This window comes from Argopecten irradians, chromosome 2, assembly GCF_041381155.1.
Source record: "Argopecten irradians isolate NY chromosome 2, Ai_NY, whole genome shotgun sequence".
NCBI classification, from domain to species: Eukaryota; Metazoa; Mollusca; class Bivalvia; order Pectinida; family Pectinidae; genus Argopecten; species Argopecten irradians.
This window is the reverse complement of record NC_091135.1, coordinates 55,595,166-55,614,015: the sequence shown is the minus strand read 5'-3', so window position 1 is coordinate 55,614,015 and position 18,850 is coordinate 55,595,166. Positions and strand designations below refer to the sequence as shown.

At 39.0% G+C, this 18,850-nt stretch overlaps 1 protein-coding gene across 1 annotated transcript in view; it reads right to left on the bottom strand.

Moving 5' to 3' along the window:
* The window catches only part of LOC138316004 (protein-glutamine gamma-glutamyltransferase K-like), a 42,708-nt gene that overhangs the window by 22,025 nt on the left and 1,833 nt on the right, over positions 1 to 18,850 (bottom strand). Inside the window, exons 2-7 of the mRNA XM_069257475.1 lie at positions 12,390 to 12,502; positions 10,977 to 11,162; positions 9,888 to 10,157; positions 3,583 to 3,701; positions 3,004 to 3,111; positions 2,378 to 2,558 (exon numbers count right to left, since the gene is read on the bottom strand). Coding sequence (XP_069113576.1) covers positions 2,378 to 2,558; positions 3,004 to 3,111; positions 3,583 to 3,701; positions 9,888 to 10,157; positions 10,977 to 11,162; positions 12,390 to 12,502 — 977 coding nt within the window. The remainder of the gene's footprint in view (positions 1 to 2,377; positions 2,559 to 3,003; positions 3,112 to 3,582; positions 3,702 to 9,887; positions 10,158 to 10,976; positions 11,163 to 12,389; positions 12,503 to 18,850) is intronic.

Sequence of the window (18,850 nt, the reverse complement as noted above, 5' to 3'; positions counted from 1 at the left end):
TACATAATCTGTACCAAACACAATCGTAATTGTTACAAATACCGTAAAAACTTGTTTTACTTACACACCAGTGTACTTTGCACATGTATTTTTTCTTAGGGCTGAACATGCTGAAACAAATCTACTATCGGTATATTTTGCGCATTCAAATTTTGGGGAAAACAATGTCCGGGGAACCACAAATTCAATGTTATAAAGGTGGTAATTACTGTCAATGTCTGGAGATATTACACATGAATAGTTATCAGAACTATTTGAAAATATTATAATCTAGTTACTTAAAATTGCCACAATAAGTTATAAGTGTGTTTTAGATCATTAACAAACTTTAAAGAGCAATCGGATAGCAGATATGGTGGCTTGCAATAGTCACATTGTGAGTAAACTCACTACCTGTACGCAAGGATTTATAAGTCTCATATACATCCTTGCTGTACGGCACCAGATCCAAGCTGATGGCTAATTATAAATAACAGTTCGGTTAAAATGCCACTAACCTTGTAGCTTGTCAGTTTTGCTGTAATAATATTACGAACCACTTATTGAAAATCCTAAATATAGGACAGTTTAGGACCCGTCTTATAAATCCCACGCGTGTTTTGACTTTTTGCACACGGCCTGCAGCCGGGACATGGTATGGCGGTTCCCTACGCTAGATCTATAAGGAGTTTCATATGCAATTTTACTAGAAATATGAAGATTTGTTAAAATATCTAAAATAAAGAAATACTAGTCAAGTGAATGTTGATGCAATTTGAAGAATATTTGTTTTGTTTTTAAGTAGATACAGACGCATTGTTGATGATATATAGATCGGTTAAGCTAACTAGCCATTCAGTTTCATTAAGCTGGATGAGAGGCCCGAGCGTAGCATCCAGTACCAATTTACCTGTGGATTTGGCGACAGTACTCCAGTCTATAAATAACACGGCTACAGTACACTCATTCAATCCCGTGTGAGGATGCTCAGCCTTGCACGATAAAAACCGCTCTGCGGTCTTTCGATGAAGAGTAGGTGTGATAACGCCGGCCCAGAGGTTAGGTATAGGTACAGGTCATAGTTTAGATATTTTCACATAGATAAATTAGAAGGGCTTCAAAATTATAGAATCTATATACCAAATTGATAGGTTAGGTTCCTTCCTTTCCCCCTGCTCTTGATGGGTAGGGCTAGTTACTGCTAGACGATGCCATGGTAGGACATTTTAGAACCTAGGAGTTGTCTTCCAAATTAATAGATATATAGGTATAGCAGACGACTACTCACTCTATGCTTTCTCTATATACTCTGCTCTTCCTACTCCATTTCCTATCTTTTCTCGTGCCCCGAAACGTTATATTTAGCATCACGGTTCGTAAAACTCTTCATTCGACACTCATTCAACACATCGATACAAGTCAGCGGTAGAGCGGTAGGGGTTTATATACACGCATCGTTCTCAGTTGGGGTAGCACGGCTGTAATGATCTCTGTCATAAACAAACGCTTTCTTCAGTCTTCCCTTCTTTCCCTGTTTCTTCGAAACATTTACTGCATACAGACAAACTACATGTCTCTATAGAAACAACACATTTCATTTATTAAAATCTGCTAATGGTGGGCTAAGAACACCTAACATTAGCCATGCTAGACTGGTCAGTCTGTTTTGACCACAGACCAGAAGCACTGTGTGGTCATTACAACCAACAATGGCTGCAATGGATGGTCAGTTCTCATCAGTGGTACTTACATATGGTCACCAGACACTTCTTGTTCTAAATTGATTGATCAGCTCTGACCTGTTGTGTTCACTAAGCTGGTGTTCACTACGCTGGTCAGTCAATTTTGACCAGTGATACTTACATGTGGTCACCAGACATGAGAACACCCAACATTGGCCGTACTGGACTGGTCAGTCAGTTTTGACCAGTGATACAGTACTGGACTGGTCAGTCAGTTTTGACCAGTGATACTTACATGTGGTCACCAGACATGAGAACACCCAACATTGGCCGTACTGGACTGGTCAGTCAGTTTTGACCAGTGATACTTACATGTGGTCACCAGACATGAGAACACCCAACATTGGCCGTACTGGACTGGTCAGTCAGTTTTGACCAGTGGTACTTACATATGGTCACCAGACACTTGTTGTTCTAAATTGATTGATCAGCTCTGACCTGTTGTGTTCACTAAGCTGGTGTTCACTACGCTGGTCAGTCAATTTTGACCAGTGATACTTACATGTGGTCACCAGACATGAGAACACCCAACATTGGCCGTACTGGACTGGTCAGTCAGTTTTGACCAGTGATACTTACATGTGGTCACCAGACATGAGAACACCCAACATTGGCCGTACTGGACTGGTCAGTCAGTTTTGACCAGTGATACTTACATGTGGTCACCAGACATGAGAACACCCAACATTGGCCGTACTGGACTGGTTTGTCAGTTTGCATGAATTCTTTCAATATGTCCACACTTCCAGTCCACACCCAGGGGAGTGTACAATCGTCTGGGTACTCTGAGGTCCACCTGCCCTCCAGTACACCAGTTGGTTCATCCATACTATTAGCCTGTCAACATTAAAGCCATAGGATTTACTTCAAAATGCAGATATATATGGAATTTCAGTTCAAGAAAACAAAGGATGCACTCACAAGCCTATATAGAAAGGTTCCTTCCCTTCTACTGTACCCGGAATGCCAAATACTTTTTTTCCTTTGGTGCTGATATTCTAAATCGTTTTTGTCTTTAAAACAGAGACTTTATGATAGTTTAACCACTAACTACCTAGTTTATGAATCAGTTGACTCTACAATATCAGTTTTAAAACAGAGTACTGTAGAACATAAACTTTTCATTGTGTAGTATCCTCTCCTTGAAACAACTCACTTTGTTTAATACATTTGTATGTGGAATGATTGTAATAAAGATGAACCATGAATATTTGTACCTACAAAACAACTTCCAAACAAGGACAGAAAGTACACAGAATTGTCCTTGACAAGTTAGACATACCATGGAAGAGATGATGCGGACAATTGATACTGGACTGAACCTTCCAGAGTCGGCCAAATCAGCCTTGTCCAACAAGTACAAGGCAGCATTCAGGCAGGGCTCGGAAAACTGTAAAAATGTGACACATTATAAATAAGTAGCCATTAATATGGTAATACAATTAATCTGGATATAAAGAACTTCTCCCATAGAGACAATGAAAACGTTTTGGTTATCACTTTGGAACAAACATTACAGACTTTGACATGTCATATCATACAATGAATGCAAAGCTGTTCCCCATATAGAATAAAATAATTTAATATTATAAATTATAATTTATTGAAAACAAAACTTTATTACCCGTTAATTATTTATGTTTGTAACGGTATACATATCTGTATAGACATTTATTACTTAGCACAGTAATGTGCATATTGTGTTGTTCAGTTTGTGAAGAAATTCATGATTTTGGATCTGATGACTTGAAAATGTCATTTTTAAATCATGAATATAGAACTATAGCATTTGTCTACATTAAGTATAGTGGGGATTCTTTATTTTTCTTTATGTTATTTTTTGTTATACTTGTGTATATACCTGTCCAAAATTCCATGACCTGCCATGATTCCTGTACTGACTACCAACCCAAACTTTTCCACTTTCGTTGAGGACATATTCCTTTCTCCATTCTGGGGTCTTCATGTACACACTGTCATCTGGAATCAAGAAGTAAGAGCACCATGAAAAGTTGTCAGACGTTACAGCATCAATCAGGACAGGATGTTACAGCATCAATCAGGACAGGACGTTACAGCATCAATCAGGACAGGACATAACAGCATCAATCAGGACAGGATGTTACAGCATCAATCAGGACAGGACGTTACAGCATCAATCAGGACAGGACGTTACAGCATCAATCAGGACAGGACGTTATAGCATCAATCAGGACAGGATGTTACAGCATCAATCAGGACAGGACGTTATAGCATCAATCAGGACAGGATGTTACAGCATCAATCAGGACAGGACGTTACAGCATCAATCAGGACAGGATGTTACAGCATCAATCAGGACAGGATGTTACAGCATCAATCAGGACAGGACGTTATAGCATCAATCAGGACAGGACATAACAGCATCAATCAGGACAGGATGTTACAGCATCAATCAGGACAGGACGTTATAGCATCAATCAGGACAGGACGTTACAGCATCAATCAGGACAGGACGTTACAGCATCAATCAGGACAGGATGTTACAGCATCAATCAGGACAGGACGTTACAGCATCAATCAGGACAGGATGTTACAGCATCAATCAGGACAGGACATTACAGCATCAATCAGGACAGGACGTAACAGCATCAATCAGGACAGGACGTTACAGCATCAATCAGGACAGGACGTTACAGCATCAATCAGGACAGGACGTTACAGCATCAATCAGGACAGGACGTTACAGCATCAATCAGGACAGGACGTTACAGCATCAATCAGGACAGGATGTTACAGCATCAATCAGGACAGGACGTTACAGCATCAATCAGGACAGGATGTTACAGCATCAATTAGGACAGGACGTTACAACATCAATCAGGACAGGACGTTACAGTATCAATCAGGACAGGACGTTACAGCATCAATCAGGACAGGACGTTACAGCATCAATTAGGACAGGATGTTTCATTATCAATCAGTACAGGACAGTACAGGACGTTACAGCATCAATCAGGACAGGACGTTACAGTATCAATTAGGACAGGATGTTACAGCATCAATCAGGACAGGACGTTACAGCATCAATCAGGACAGGACGTTACAGCATCAATATTAATCAGGACAGGACGTTACAGCATCAATCAGGACAGGACATTACAGCATCAATTAGGACAGGATGTTACAGCATCAATCAGGACAGGACATTACAGCATCAATTAGGACAGGATGTTACAGCATCAATATTAATCATGACAGGACCTTACAGTATCAATCAGGACAGGACGTTACAGCATCAATATTAATCAGGACAGGATGTTACAGCATCAATCAGGACAGGATGTTACAGCATCAATCAGGACAGGACGTTACAGCATCAATCAGGACAGGACCTTACAGCATCAATCAGGACAGGACGTTACAGCATCAATCAGGACAGGATGTTACAGCATCAATTAGGACAGGACGTTACAGCATCAATCAGGACAGGACGTTACAGCATCAATTAGGACAGGATGTTTCATTATCAATCAGTACAGGACGTTACAGCATCAATCAGGACAGGACGTTACAGTATCAATTAGGACAGGATGTTACAGCATCAATTAGGAAAGGACGTTACAGCATCAATCAGGACAGGATGTTACAGCATCAATATTAATCAGGACAGGACGTTACAGCATCAATCAGGACAGGACATTACAGCATCAATTAGGACAGGATGTTACAGCATCAATCAGGACAGGACATTACAGCATCAATTAGGACAGGATGTTACAGCATCAATATTAATCATGACAGGACCTTACAGTATCAATCAGGACAGGACGTTACAGCATCAATATTAATCAGGACAGGATGTTACAGCATCAATCAGGACAGGATGTTACAGCATCAATCAGGACAGGACGTTACAGCATCAATCAGGACAGGACCTTACAGCATCAATCAGGACAGGACGTTATAGCATCAATATTAATCAGGACAGGATGTTACAGCATCAATCAGGACAGGATGTTACAGCATCAATCAGGACAGGACATTACAGCATCAATCAGGACAGGATGTTACAGCATCAATCAGGAAAGGGCGTTACAGTATCAATCAGGACAGGACGTTACAGCATCAATCAGGACAGGACATTACAGCATCAATCAGGACAGGACATTACAGCATTAATATCAATCAGTACAGGACGTTAATGCATCAATATTAATCAGGACAGGACGTAACAGCATCAATCAGGACAGGATGTTACAGCATCAATCAGTACAGGACGTTACAGCATCAATATTAATCAGGACAGGACGTTACAGTATCAATCAGGACAGGACGTTACAGTATCAATCAGGACAGGACGTTACAGCATCAATCAGGACAGGACATTACAGCATCAATCAGGACAGGACATTACAGCATCAATATAATCAGGACAGGACATTACAGCATCAATCAGGACAGGACATTACAGCATCAATCAGGACAGGACGTTACAGCATTAATCAGGACATGACGTTACAGCATTAATCAGGACAGGACGTTACAGCACCAATCAGGACAGGACATTACAGCATCAATATAATCAGGACAGGACATTACAGCATCAATCAGGACAGGACATTACAGCATCAATCAGGACAGGACGTTTCATTATCAATCAGTACAGGATGTTACAGCATCAATATTAATCAGGACAGGACATTACAGCATCAATCAGGACAGGACATTACAGCATCAATTAGGACAGGATGTTACAGCATCAATCAGGACAGGACATTACAGCATCAATTAGGACAGGATGTTACAGCATCAATCAGTACAGGAGGTTACAGCATCAATATTAATCAGGACAGGACGTTGCAGGATCAATATTAATCAGGACAGAACGTTACAGTATCAATCAGGACAGGACGTTACAGCATCAATCAGGACAGGATGTTACAGCATCAATCAGGACAGGACGTTATAGCATCAATCAGGACAGGACATAACAGCATCAATCAGGACAGGATGTTACAGCATCAATCAGGACAGGATGTTACAGCATCAATCAGGACAGGACGTTACAGCATCAATCAGGACAGGATGTTACAGCATCAATATTTATCAGGACAGGACGTTACAGTATCAATCAGGACAGGACGTTACAGCATCAATCAGGACAGGACGTTACAGCATTAATCAGGACAGGACGTTACAGCATCAATCAGGACAGGACATTACAGCATCAATATAATCAGGACAGGACATTACAGCATCAATCAGGACAGGACATTACAGCATCAATCAGGACAGGACGTTTCATTATCAATCAGTACAGGACGTTACAGCATCAATATTAATCAGGACAGGACGTTGCAGGATCAATATTAATCAGGACAGGACCTTACAGCATCAATCAGGACAGGACGTTACAGCATCAATCAGGACAGGACGTTACAGCATCAATCAGGACAGGACGTTACAGCATCAATATTTATCAGGACAGGACCTTACAGTATCAATCAGGACAGGACGTTACAGCATCAATCAGGACAGGATGTTACAGTATCAATCAGGACAGGATGTTACAGCATCAATCAGGACAGGACGTTACAGCATCAATCAGGACAGGACGTTACAGTATTAATATTAATCAGGACAGGACGTTACAGCATCAATCAGGACAGGACGTTACAGCATCAATCAGGACAGGACATTACAGCATCAATCAGGACAGGACATAACAGCATCAATCAGGACAGGACGTTACAGCATTAATATTAATCAGGACAGGACGTTACAGCATCAATCAGGACAGGACATTACAGCATCAATCAGGACAGGACATTACAGCATCAATCAGGACAGGACGTTACAGTATCAATCAGGACAGGACGTTACAGCATCAATCAGGACAGGACATTACAGCATCAATCAGGACAGGACGTTACAGCATCAATCAGGACAGGACGTTACAGCATCAATTACCTGTACTCAATTAGGACAGGACATATCAGACCCACTAAATATCTATACCCTTCAAATTCCTCCTACTGTAAGTTACATGTTCATAACTCGAGCAGTCTTTTATAGGATTTAACTAACAAATGCACATGCAAGTAAAATTAAGGTTTAAAGCTGACAATGTAAGTTAAAAAGTTTTAAATTGAGATTAAAAAAAAAATTAAGCACACTTGTATTTCAAGAATCGTTTATGAGACAACCCCCTATCGAGGTCAGCCATTTTTGTTTTTCGCTCTGTCAGTATCCGGGGCTCTCACCAACCCCTATATAAAGCGCGTGAATCGACACACGTGCGTTTAGTCTATACACGTACATACACACCTGGCAGTTGTCCACTGTATATCACCTACTGTTACGTAAACAAAACACTTACCTATAAAGGTATATGGGGCTTGTTTGGCAACAAAATACATCAAATCCTCTAAGCTGTCATTTACATGTTTGTCAAAATAAAATTTCCACACAAATGAATAGAAATCCAAACGATTAACCATCCACATATCTCCACATATATTATCGTAACCGATGTACTCAACTGGCCATGTGCACGTGACTATCTGTCCCAAACAAGCGACAACTACTGTACCAAGGACACACACGTGTCGGTGTAGGTGTAAAATCTAGTGTATATTGAAGTGTTTCATTAGCTCGTTTTGGATGTTATTTGGGATTTAGCTGACAACACATTCCTGTATTATTTCAATGAAACCTTGTCAGGTTATTTTCAGTTTGACATTGTTATTTGCAATATCGGGGCATGTGTATACGAGACAAGTTATGTTTGAAATGACACACATGTGTCTAGTCCCGCGCTTTATATAGGGAGTTGGCCAGTGAAGGTAACTAAGCAGAGCAAAAATAAAAATGGCTGCCACTTCCTTGTATACGACACTGTCATAACTGGGGAATGTCTCAGAAACAATTTTTTTTTTATTTCAAATGCATGCTGTTTAACTTGCATTGTCAGCTTTAAGCAATATCTTGTTACATTTTTTTGAAAGCTGTCAAATGATTTTGTCAACATTGTAATTTATTTGTGCCTAAGAATATTGGCCAGATCAACACACCTAAGCTCATCCTTGGCCCTTTAGTACCTTAGTTCTATTTGGTCCATAAACAATAGATCATTCTTTAATGTCAATATGAAAGGATTCAATTCCAAAAACAGGTATCCAGTGAAATACATTACCCCTGATTTTTGTTATACCTATAACCAAAAGAAGTGTAAGATCAATCTCAAAGCATAAATTAAATTTCATAATCATGATCCATGATAAAGATAACACTTTTTTCCATCCTTGTGAAACAATGGCAGGGGAGAAATCACTCACCTTTAAATTTACATCAAGGCTTGTAGATAACGATATTAGTACCGTATTTTCCCTAATGAGGGCGTCGGGCGCGGGTAAATGGCTTAGGGGGGCGCCGTTATTTGAGACCATTTTTAGATAGTTTTTTCTGAAACAGACTATAGTCATCTTGCTTTTAGTTTCGTATTTTTCTGAAACTTACTATAACCAACTTAGGTGTTGAAGTCAAGTAAGTATTGAAATTACATAATTTTGAAGAAATGTATGCACCAAAAGTATTAAACATTGGTTAAATATGTCTGTTTCACAGAATTTTGGCATTTCATAGACATGCTAGCCCGTTTGTTTACCATGCGTACACAAAATGGCGGACGGTGCTTTCGATCGCTACTTTCATTTTGTGCCAGATGGGAAATACCGACAAGGGCAAACAATAAAATGCTTAGAAATGATAACATTCCTGTTATTTAGGAACCTTTATCATAGATATACAGTAAGTATTCATAAGACCTGTATAGACATCGCTAAAATGTTGTTGCCAGTTAGTCTTCATCCATACAGGTGTGTGGGGCATTCAAGTGACACGTTTTGTTTTGAACATGGCGTTCTCGCTGTTTCTATGTGTAAACACTTGACAAAGATGTCCTAAGTTGCCCAATGCAATAAATTTATAGCTGATCGGATATCTGTTAAGCATCAGATTGATGTGAAACAGTATTTTATTAGTGTCTGCAAAGACAAATCGTCACAATCTGGCACAAAAACTGTATGAAATCAGTTGATTTTTTTCAGCAAAAAACGTGGGGGCGCCCTTATTAGAGGAGGCGCTCTTAATAGGGAAAATACGGTATATAGAAAAATCACTCACCTTCACACCAGGGGTTGAAGAGAACGATGAATTCATCTTGGTGTTTGTATCGCTTCACCATGTCCTGGTCCTTTAGATTACTCTCCACAAACAGGCTATATCTTCCAATACAAACATAAGAGGAACAGGTAACATTCAAGGTCACTGTTTTCCCTGTCTGGTCCACAGTGCTCACAGACCAGTTGTCGGCCATGTCAGAGGAACTCACATTCTTGGTCCACAACACAGGGATTCGTGCCATGGTTCCTTTACTCTCCTTTGGTTGATCACCTATAAAATTCATTAGTAATCATTAAATCAAGATAACATCGATCGGTGTCTATAGATACCCTTTGAGGTCCATGAATATCTACATGCACTGGTGTTTATAACTGACCACTGGTGTCTAAAATTATACCCTGGTGTCTATAGATTTACCCTAGTGTCTGAAAATATCCCTTGCCTTTTGATGTCTATAAATATTCCCTGGTGTGTATTATAATATCATCTGGTCTCTATAAATATCCCCTGGTAACTATAAATATATCCTGGTGTCTATTAGGGCTGGATCAATATATCGATATACCGATACATATCGGTTTTCAGAAGCGTATCGAATATCGATACGCAAACATGCTGTATATCGCTGTATCGTTTTAACAACTCAACCTACTGTTTTGATTATAGAAAGGGGAAATTCCAAACAAAATTTATTCTAAAACATCTTTCAAGTAAGAGCATTTCAATCAAAAGGAAGTATTTAAACCATCTGTGTCACCTAGATGGATTAGACATGTTTTTCATAGGTAAGAATACAAATTGACAGAAATTAATCATCACAGATGGTGAACCAAAACAAATGTTTGGTAGGTTTTTGCCAGGTTATAGAATGTTTTATCAAAATTGTCTTTTAACTATTGTCACAATATTCAAAACACAATGGTCAACTGAATTTGAAAAAAAGAGATCCAGTATATCATCAATACGTATCGTTTTAGACCTTCCAATACCCAGCCAATAAATATCCCTTGGTGTCTATAAATAACCCCTGATGTATATAATATCATCTGGTATCTCATGTCTATTTCTTCAACTCTACAGAATACATACCAAAAGTGACTTGGAGTAGGACTGTATCATGAGCCTGGTCAATCTCACGGTCAAATGTAATGGTCAGTTTGAAAGCTTGACCACGTCTCACTATCAAATCCTGCTGGTCATACTCTTTGGTATGGTGTTCACGGCGATTCAGCGTCAGGTGGTTGTCGACGGACATTACCTTGAGTGAGGCACCAGCTGTGGGGACAAAATGGGTAAAACATAAAGGCCCCCGATTCAACATTTTACTGAGCTTATGTTGGTAATTGAAAATATGTTATGAATAAGTTTTGGATCAATCACTATAGAACACTTTATTACATTATATTCCTTAATATAGAGACCCAGAGGGCCTGTATTGCTCTCCTGGTTTGTAATGCCAAGCAATGACTGCAGGGGTTTCATTATCTTTCAGGAGAGGCGGTACAATTGCAATTTCAGGGGGTACTTTTCTATACCATCTGTATGCTATCTAATGGAATTTAGCCCAAATCAGGCGGTACCACAGCCAGGTTCAACCAGCAAAGTACCGGTACCGCCTGATATTGAAACCCCTAAATGTTCTGAATACAGGTTCATTGTTCCTTTTCTGAATGAATTTAAATATAATTTTACCTCTAATTTCACTATTAAGCCCCACTCTTTCTGCTCCAAGTGGTCAGAGCCAAAATTTATACAAATTCTGTTCCTCTTCCCCAGAAGATGTTTCTGATCATATTTGGTTACAATCCATACAGAACTCTATGACTAGTAGCAATTGAAAGGATTAACCTCTATTTCCCCTATTGGGCCACACCCCTCCTGCCACCAGGGGGTCAAAGCCAAAAATTATACTTTGTTCCTCTTCCCCTGAAAATGTTTTTGGCTAAATTTGGTTACAATCCATAAAGAACTCTATGACTAGCAGCGATTTAAAGGATTTACCTCCATAACTCCTATTGGGCCATGCCCCTTCTGCCTCCAAGGGGTCAGAGCAAAAATTTATACAAACTATGTTCCCCTTCCCCCAAGAATGTTTCTGGCCAAATTTGGTTACAATCCAAGTAGAGCTCTATGACTAGTAGCGATTTAAAGGAAATGTTAATGGATGACGGCACCACGCTATGATATAAGCTTGTGCTAAAAATAACATGAACACAAGAAAAACCCAGTGTTATGGTATATAGCTAACAGTTTAGATAATATCAAAGGTTTCCTGCTATAATTTGTATTAACTTAAATAGCAATTCACTTTTCAAAATATATACTTTTTTTCTCTCTCTAATTTGAGTCTGGAGTCCCAATTAATGTACATAATGAATTGTTTTATTTTCTGACCCATCTATGACTTTGCTCATGGCCACTATATATGCCAGTGCTGTATGTTCAATATAAACTTGGTTGTATTTCATTGTAAGTAGTTCTGTAGAAGTGAATCGGTCTTACGTTTCTCCTCCACCTCCAGGATGGTGAACTTTTTCTTGAAATCTTCATCTGAGATTTTGTTGACTCTGCCTTCAATTTCATTGCCAAGTCTGGCTAGCCTTCTTGTACGAGACCTGAAGAAAGAATAAAATGTATCATTTTTAAGACAGGGATACAATGATTTAGTATATTGAAAGACCTATGAGACCTTGAAATTACACTAAAAGTCTAAAACAGTTATAATGACCCTCTAAAAACAAGCAGAATCAGGCCATCCAGTAGACTCCTCAAACTGTTTTTAAATTGAACCCCAAAAATCAAATTTGACTCTTGGGCTTGAAGGACATGTGGTTTTGTAATATGTTTTGACTCTTCAGATTTCTGAGAAATGATGATGCGACTTCTAAATCTGCTAAAAGACAAGGGTCAACTGGATGCCCTGAGAATTTCTTCGTTATGAGCATAGTTTGTCATTCACATATTTATATAGGGACTGAATGTATTTTTCTACTTTTCATAGCGGCTATAAATAGAAAAAGCTACAGTAAAACCCCTGTAACTCGAACAGCAGGGGACCAGGTCAATAGTTCGAGGAATACGGGGTATTCGACTCATCCGAGGTTGGTCATGATCAACAGTCAAAATGTCCGGTCTCAAACTATGACAAACAATGCACGACAATGGCATTTTAATTACCCTATCTTTCAACATTCTTTGCACATATCGTTTGATATCGTTTACATCTTTCGATAAATAACATTGTGTTAGCCTGTCGAATGAAACCAACAAAGAAATTTAAAAAAAAAAAAAAACACTTTTATAATTAGGCGGACGTCAGCAATATCTTCCGCCTCTTTTGTCATTTCACAATTTGTACTTTCTATTAACACGGATCAACAACTCCCGTATTTTCGTATTTACAGCGAAGATTATTACGAGAGAAACATCAATAACTTAATGCCTTTTCTGAAATATTCAAATAAAGTTAGCATCAAACAACATTGCGATCGTGTAGGTAGGTAATAATGACACCGTTAATCTCTTAATTACCTAAAGGCTCGACACGCCAACTGTATAAACACAAGATCGTGAGCAATTATCCATGTCGGTCGGTGCAGTCAGGTGTGACACAGGTAAAAAAATCTCAAGGGCTGAACACCTGTTCGACGAATACATGGGTAAACACTATGTATTTGATGAAACGGGGACATGATTCTGTTCGAGGAATAAGGGGTATTCGACGAATAGCTGTTCGAGCTATCCGGGGTTTTGTTACATAGATTACATAGGGAGACGGTCTGGACCGTACGACGAGTTCGACGAATAGCGGGTATTCGAGGAATCCGGATTCGAGTTAAAGGGGTTTTACTGTATCTACATCCCGTGGAGCACGTTATTAATCCTCGTAAGATATGTAGAGAGCTTCTGCTAATCATAGCCGCTATGAAAATTAGAAAAATACTTTCAATCCATATATTTACATAAGAATAATTTATAAAACCAAGAGGGCCAGAGGGCCTGTATCCCTCACCTGGTAATTGTAATGCAAAGTAATGTTCTGATTACAGGATCAATGTTTCTTTTCTGAAGGAATTTAAAGATTTCCCTCTTATTTCCCTATTGGGACCCATTCTTTCTGCTCGGTGAGGGGTATATAGAGCCAAAGTTTATACAAAATATGTTCTCTTCCCCCAAGGATATTTCTGGCCAAATTTGGTTAATTCCCTGCAGAACTCTATCACTATTGGTGATTAAAAGGATTTACCTCTATTTCCCCTTTTGGGCCCCACCCCTCCTACCCCAAGGGGGTCAGAGCCACAATTTATACAAACTCTGTTCCCCTTCCCCCACAGATTTTGCTGGCCAAATTTGGTTACATTCCATGCAGAAATCTATGACAATTACCGATTTAAAGGATTTACCTCTATTTCCCCTATTGGACCCAGCCCCTCCTGCCCCCAGGGGGTTCAGAGCCAAAATTTATTCAAACTCTGTTCCCTTTCCCCCAAGGATGTTTCGTTTCTGGCCAAATTTGGTTACATTCAATGCAGAACTCTTATAACTAGTAGCAGTTTAAAGGATTTACCCCTATTTCCCCTATTGGACCCTGCTCCTCCTGCCCTGAGGAGGGGTCAGAGCCAAAATTTATACAAACTCTGTTCCCCTTCCCCCAAGGATGTTTCTGGACATATTTGGTTACATTCCATGCAGAACTCTATGACTAGTAGCGATTTTAAGGATTTACTTCTATTTCCCCTATAGGGTCCTGTCCCTCCTGCCACCAGGTGATCAGAGCCAAAATGTATACAAACTCTGTTCCCCTTCCCCCAAGGATGTTTCTGGCCAAATTTGGTTACATTCCATGCAGAACTCTATGACTAGTAGCGATTTTAAGGATTTACCTCTATTTCCTCTATAGGGTCACATTCCTCCTGCCCCCAGAGGATCAGAGCCAATTTATACAAACTCTGTTCCCCTTAAGCTTCCCCCAAGGATGTTTCTGGACATACTTGGTTACATTCCAAGCAGAACTCTATGACTAGTAGCTATTTGAAGGATTTACCACTATTCCCCATATTGGGCCATGCCCCTCCTGCCGCCAGAGGGTCAGAGCCAAATTTATACATACTCTGTTCCCTTTCCCCCAAGGATGTTTCTGGCCAAATTTGGTTACATTCCATGCAGAACTCTATGACTAGTAGTGATTTAAATTGACGGATGGATGGCGGACGGACGCTGCGCCATGACATAAGCTCACCGGCCCTTCGGGCCAGGTGAGCTAAAAAAAAGTGCTATTTGGATTATTAAACCAAGTGATTTCTTAGCAAAAGTGGATTTAAAAAGTGCCTACTGCTCAGTAAAAATTCACCCTTCAGACTTTGCACTGACAAGCTTAAAATGGACGTTTAAGGGAGAAACATCACCATCATATATATGCACGACACAAAAATTACCTTTTGGGCATGCCAAAAGCCCAAAAATTTAAGACTTTACTTGTAAAGCCAACTGTGTTTTTTGGGCAGCTTTCCTTGTTGGTTTCTTTGGTTTTTTGAGACCTAATAATTTCTTAGTTAAAGGTGTATTTGAACCCTCCCGTCATGTTCAGTGTCTGGATTTGTTGCCTCACCCATGGGGTATGTTATTGTCTTTAAAAGTTGTAAAGGCCATGCAATTTAGAGCTGTTCCTATTGAAATAGTTCTTCCCTGTTTACAGCTAGGTCACCCCCTTTGCCCCTGTGCCCCACTTCAGCAGCTTTTATAACAGCCAGATTTGACCCAACCTCTGTTCCTTTTATCCTCTGGGATGTGCTTATCCTTCTCTGGTTTCCTTAAGGCCTTCCGCTTGGTTCTCTCTCAACTTGGGTACTACGCCGCTTCCTATGAGGGTCACTCTCTGAGGCGGGGGCTGCTACTTGGGCTAGTTTGTGTGGTGTCGCAGATGACGATATCCAACTTCTAGGTTTATGGTCTAGTGATTGCTATAAACGCTATATTGAAACTGATAGGAGCAAACGTATCGATGCTATGAACCTCTTTTGTTTACCTCTTCCACGTTAACCTGTATCCTAACCCATTTTTCCCCTTCCTTTTCAATAACTTGGTAAAATTAATCATGGAAACAAAAGAAAATGTAATCAAGTAATCATGAGGCTTTTGATGGCAAATGTCATAAATTTGTTAAAATATGAAAAGACTTGTTTAAGTACCGTGATGAATCTTTGTCATTATAATATAAAACAAATGACACACTCCTTCCTGTGACAAATAATTAAGTGATCTAAGTCAAGATTGTTGTCCATTGTGCATCATATGTGCATAAACAATTGACATTTTTGACTTCTTCTCCAAAACCGCTATAGCAATTTCAATGAAATTTTGCAAAAACATCTAAGGCATAAGGCCAATTAAAATTGTGAATTATATGATCCCCAGCCCCAGGGGACTGTGGAAGGAGCCAAAAGGGATAAAATTGACTAAAATTTCACAGATGACATGGTATAACCAAATACCCTTTATAGATATAAATTTAAGGTCTTATAAGGTCCTTTATAAAAAATGAATTATATGACCCTGGGGTCTCATGTTTCCCCTCATAGTTTACTATAGTTTATATTCTATAATAGGGAAACACATTTTTGAGCATTACATGTATCTATTCATTTGTAGTAGGAAATGAGTCAAATAATGTTGTCAACATTATCCCTATGAGATGACCATTGAATTTTATTAACAAATTTTCCATGACTGACCCCCAGACATCTCAACTGATTCCCAACACTAAACATGATGATAGATTATTTTATATGTGTCCCCAAACATTTGTATCATATGTTTAATGTGCAGTATTGTAGTAAACAACATTTTCAATGACTCCAGTTGTTTTGCCATTTAAATGTGCCCCCCTGACTGATAGTATAGGGTTCTACTAGTCTAGACTGCCAGTCATTGTTTGAGACCCTTTTTATAGACAAAATGACTCATAACAAACTGGAATTAAGTACACAAAAATCAAACTGAGCATCACAACTAGATGTTACATCATTACCACTGTTTTTAACACTATTTTCAAATGTGTATTCTTCAAGCTAGGGCAAAGCTTACCTCTACTTATTCTATGAGCAACAGCTTAAATTGAATTGATTGCTTAAGCTTGCAAACAATGCATTCCTTTTCTGAAATATTGGTTCCTAATTATAAACATGTAAACACAATTATCTTACACAGCCTGAACAGTACAAAACGATCCAACAAAGGCCCACAGGACCTGTGACAGGTGGTATCCCTCACCTTTTCAGACAAACCAACAATATGTTATATATGAGAATAGGTCATACTCAAAAGGATTGTGAATCATAACTACTGCCCATAACCTGTGTAAAGTGTGACTAGTTACCATAGCAACCAAATATGAAAAAAAAATCATTGTTGTCCATCTATACATGGTCCCCAACATTACAGTAAGTTTCAGTAATTTAGGAGTTGTCCTCGCCAGATTTGTGGGCAGCACACAGTCGTCTATGTTTATTTTGACATTTCGTTTGTTAATCATGGCAACAGAATGTTTATTTATTAGTTTGACGTTTTATTAACTGCCTGAGCCAGGGTCATTTAAGGATGTGCCAGGACAAAGGTTTGATTGTGTAGCAAAGCCAGAGTACCCAAGAAAAAATGTCAGCAGTCAGTATCTGGCGTAATAAAATGCCACTGAATGTCTTCAAAATTATACTGTAATCATTGTAATTGTCATCCTTTCAAAACCCATATATAGCCTTTTTCAGCTTAAACGGATCAATAAGATGCTTTTGTTATGTTTCCATGGTAACCATTATTAACCTACGTAATATGTGAATCAAATAATAGGCATCTATATATTACAACACTTGACCAAGTTTGACCAAAATTGATCCAAAGAATAATGAGTTACAGTGGACCCGCGATAATCCGGACGCCGATAGTCCGGAAAACTCACAATCCGGACGGAAATGTCAGGGAACGGACTTCCGTAACGTTATTAATACTCACTAGTCCGGAAATTCGTATTCCGAATCCGGAACTCCATTTTGGGAACGGAATGTAATTTTCGTTAATAAATTCCCACAATAATCCGGACAATTTGTTGTGGCCACGTGCCGAGAATGTACAATACACACGTTATCACTTGACACTGAGTGTGTTGTCATAACGACGGCTGCCAGGTCATAGCCACGGGCGTTTACCTGAACACCTTTCACACGGGTACATGCAGTCATGTAACGGTTCATTGGTTTTCTATAGGAGATCAAACTTCATCGTTGTAATTAAGATACGCAATATATTTTTAGCCACACGCTTGTAAACATTTAGTTTTAGCTTGGGTACGGGTACGTATGCTGTAAGAGACATAGATAATGTATACTATGTAAATCTCTGGCTGTAGATACCGTACCTGTTTCGCATGCAGAATATATCGCAATGAGTATCGGATACAATAAAGCGAGATAATACTCACAAAATTAATAAGAATTTTAAAAAATATTTAAATGTATGTGAATCTATTCAAATTTATCTTCTGTGGTATAAGATATAAAGGCTACGGCACATGCCATTTACACGTGTGTGACATTGTGCACGAAGTTAGACGTGAACGGGCACGTGGTTATAATATGTTACACACGTCTGTAAGTCAGAAAGCAAAGACTTGTGGAAATGGTCATTAAAAACACACATTATACAAAATAACAATTATACGAGTTCATAAAATGTTCACAACTGTTTGTTATCATAGTTTTTTTTATGCCAAGAACGTAGTTGGTTAGGCAATTTGCCGTACGACAGATCAAGAATGGGATACGTAGCTATATGCATACATAACACACAATTAACGACGGCTTTAGGTTTCGTATTTTGAAAAAGAAATACATTTATTTAATGATCTTAACGTAATGATATAAAAATATGTATAAAACATAACAAACGAAGTTTTAGTTATAATACGCGTATAT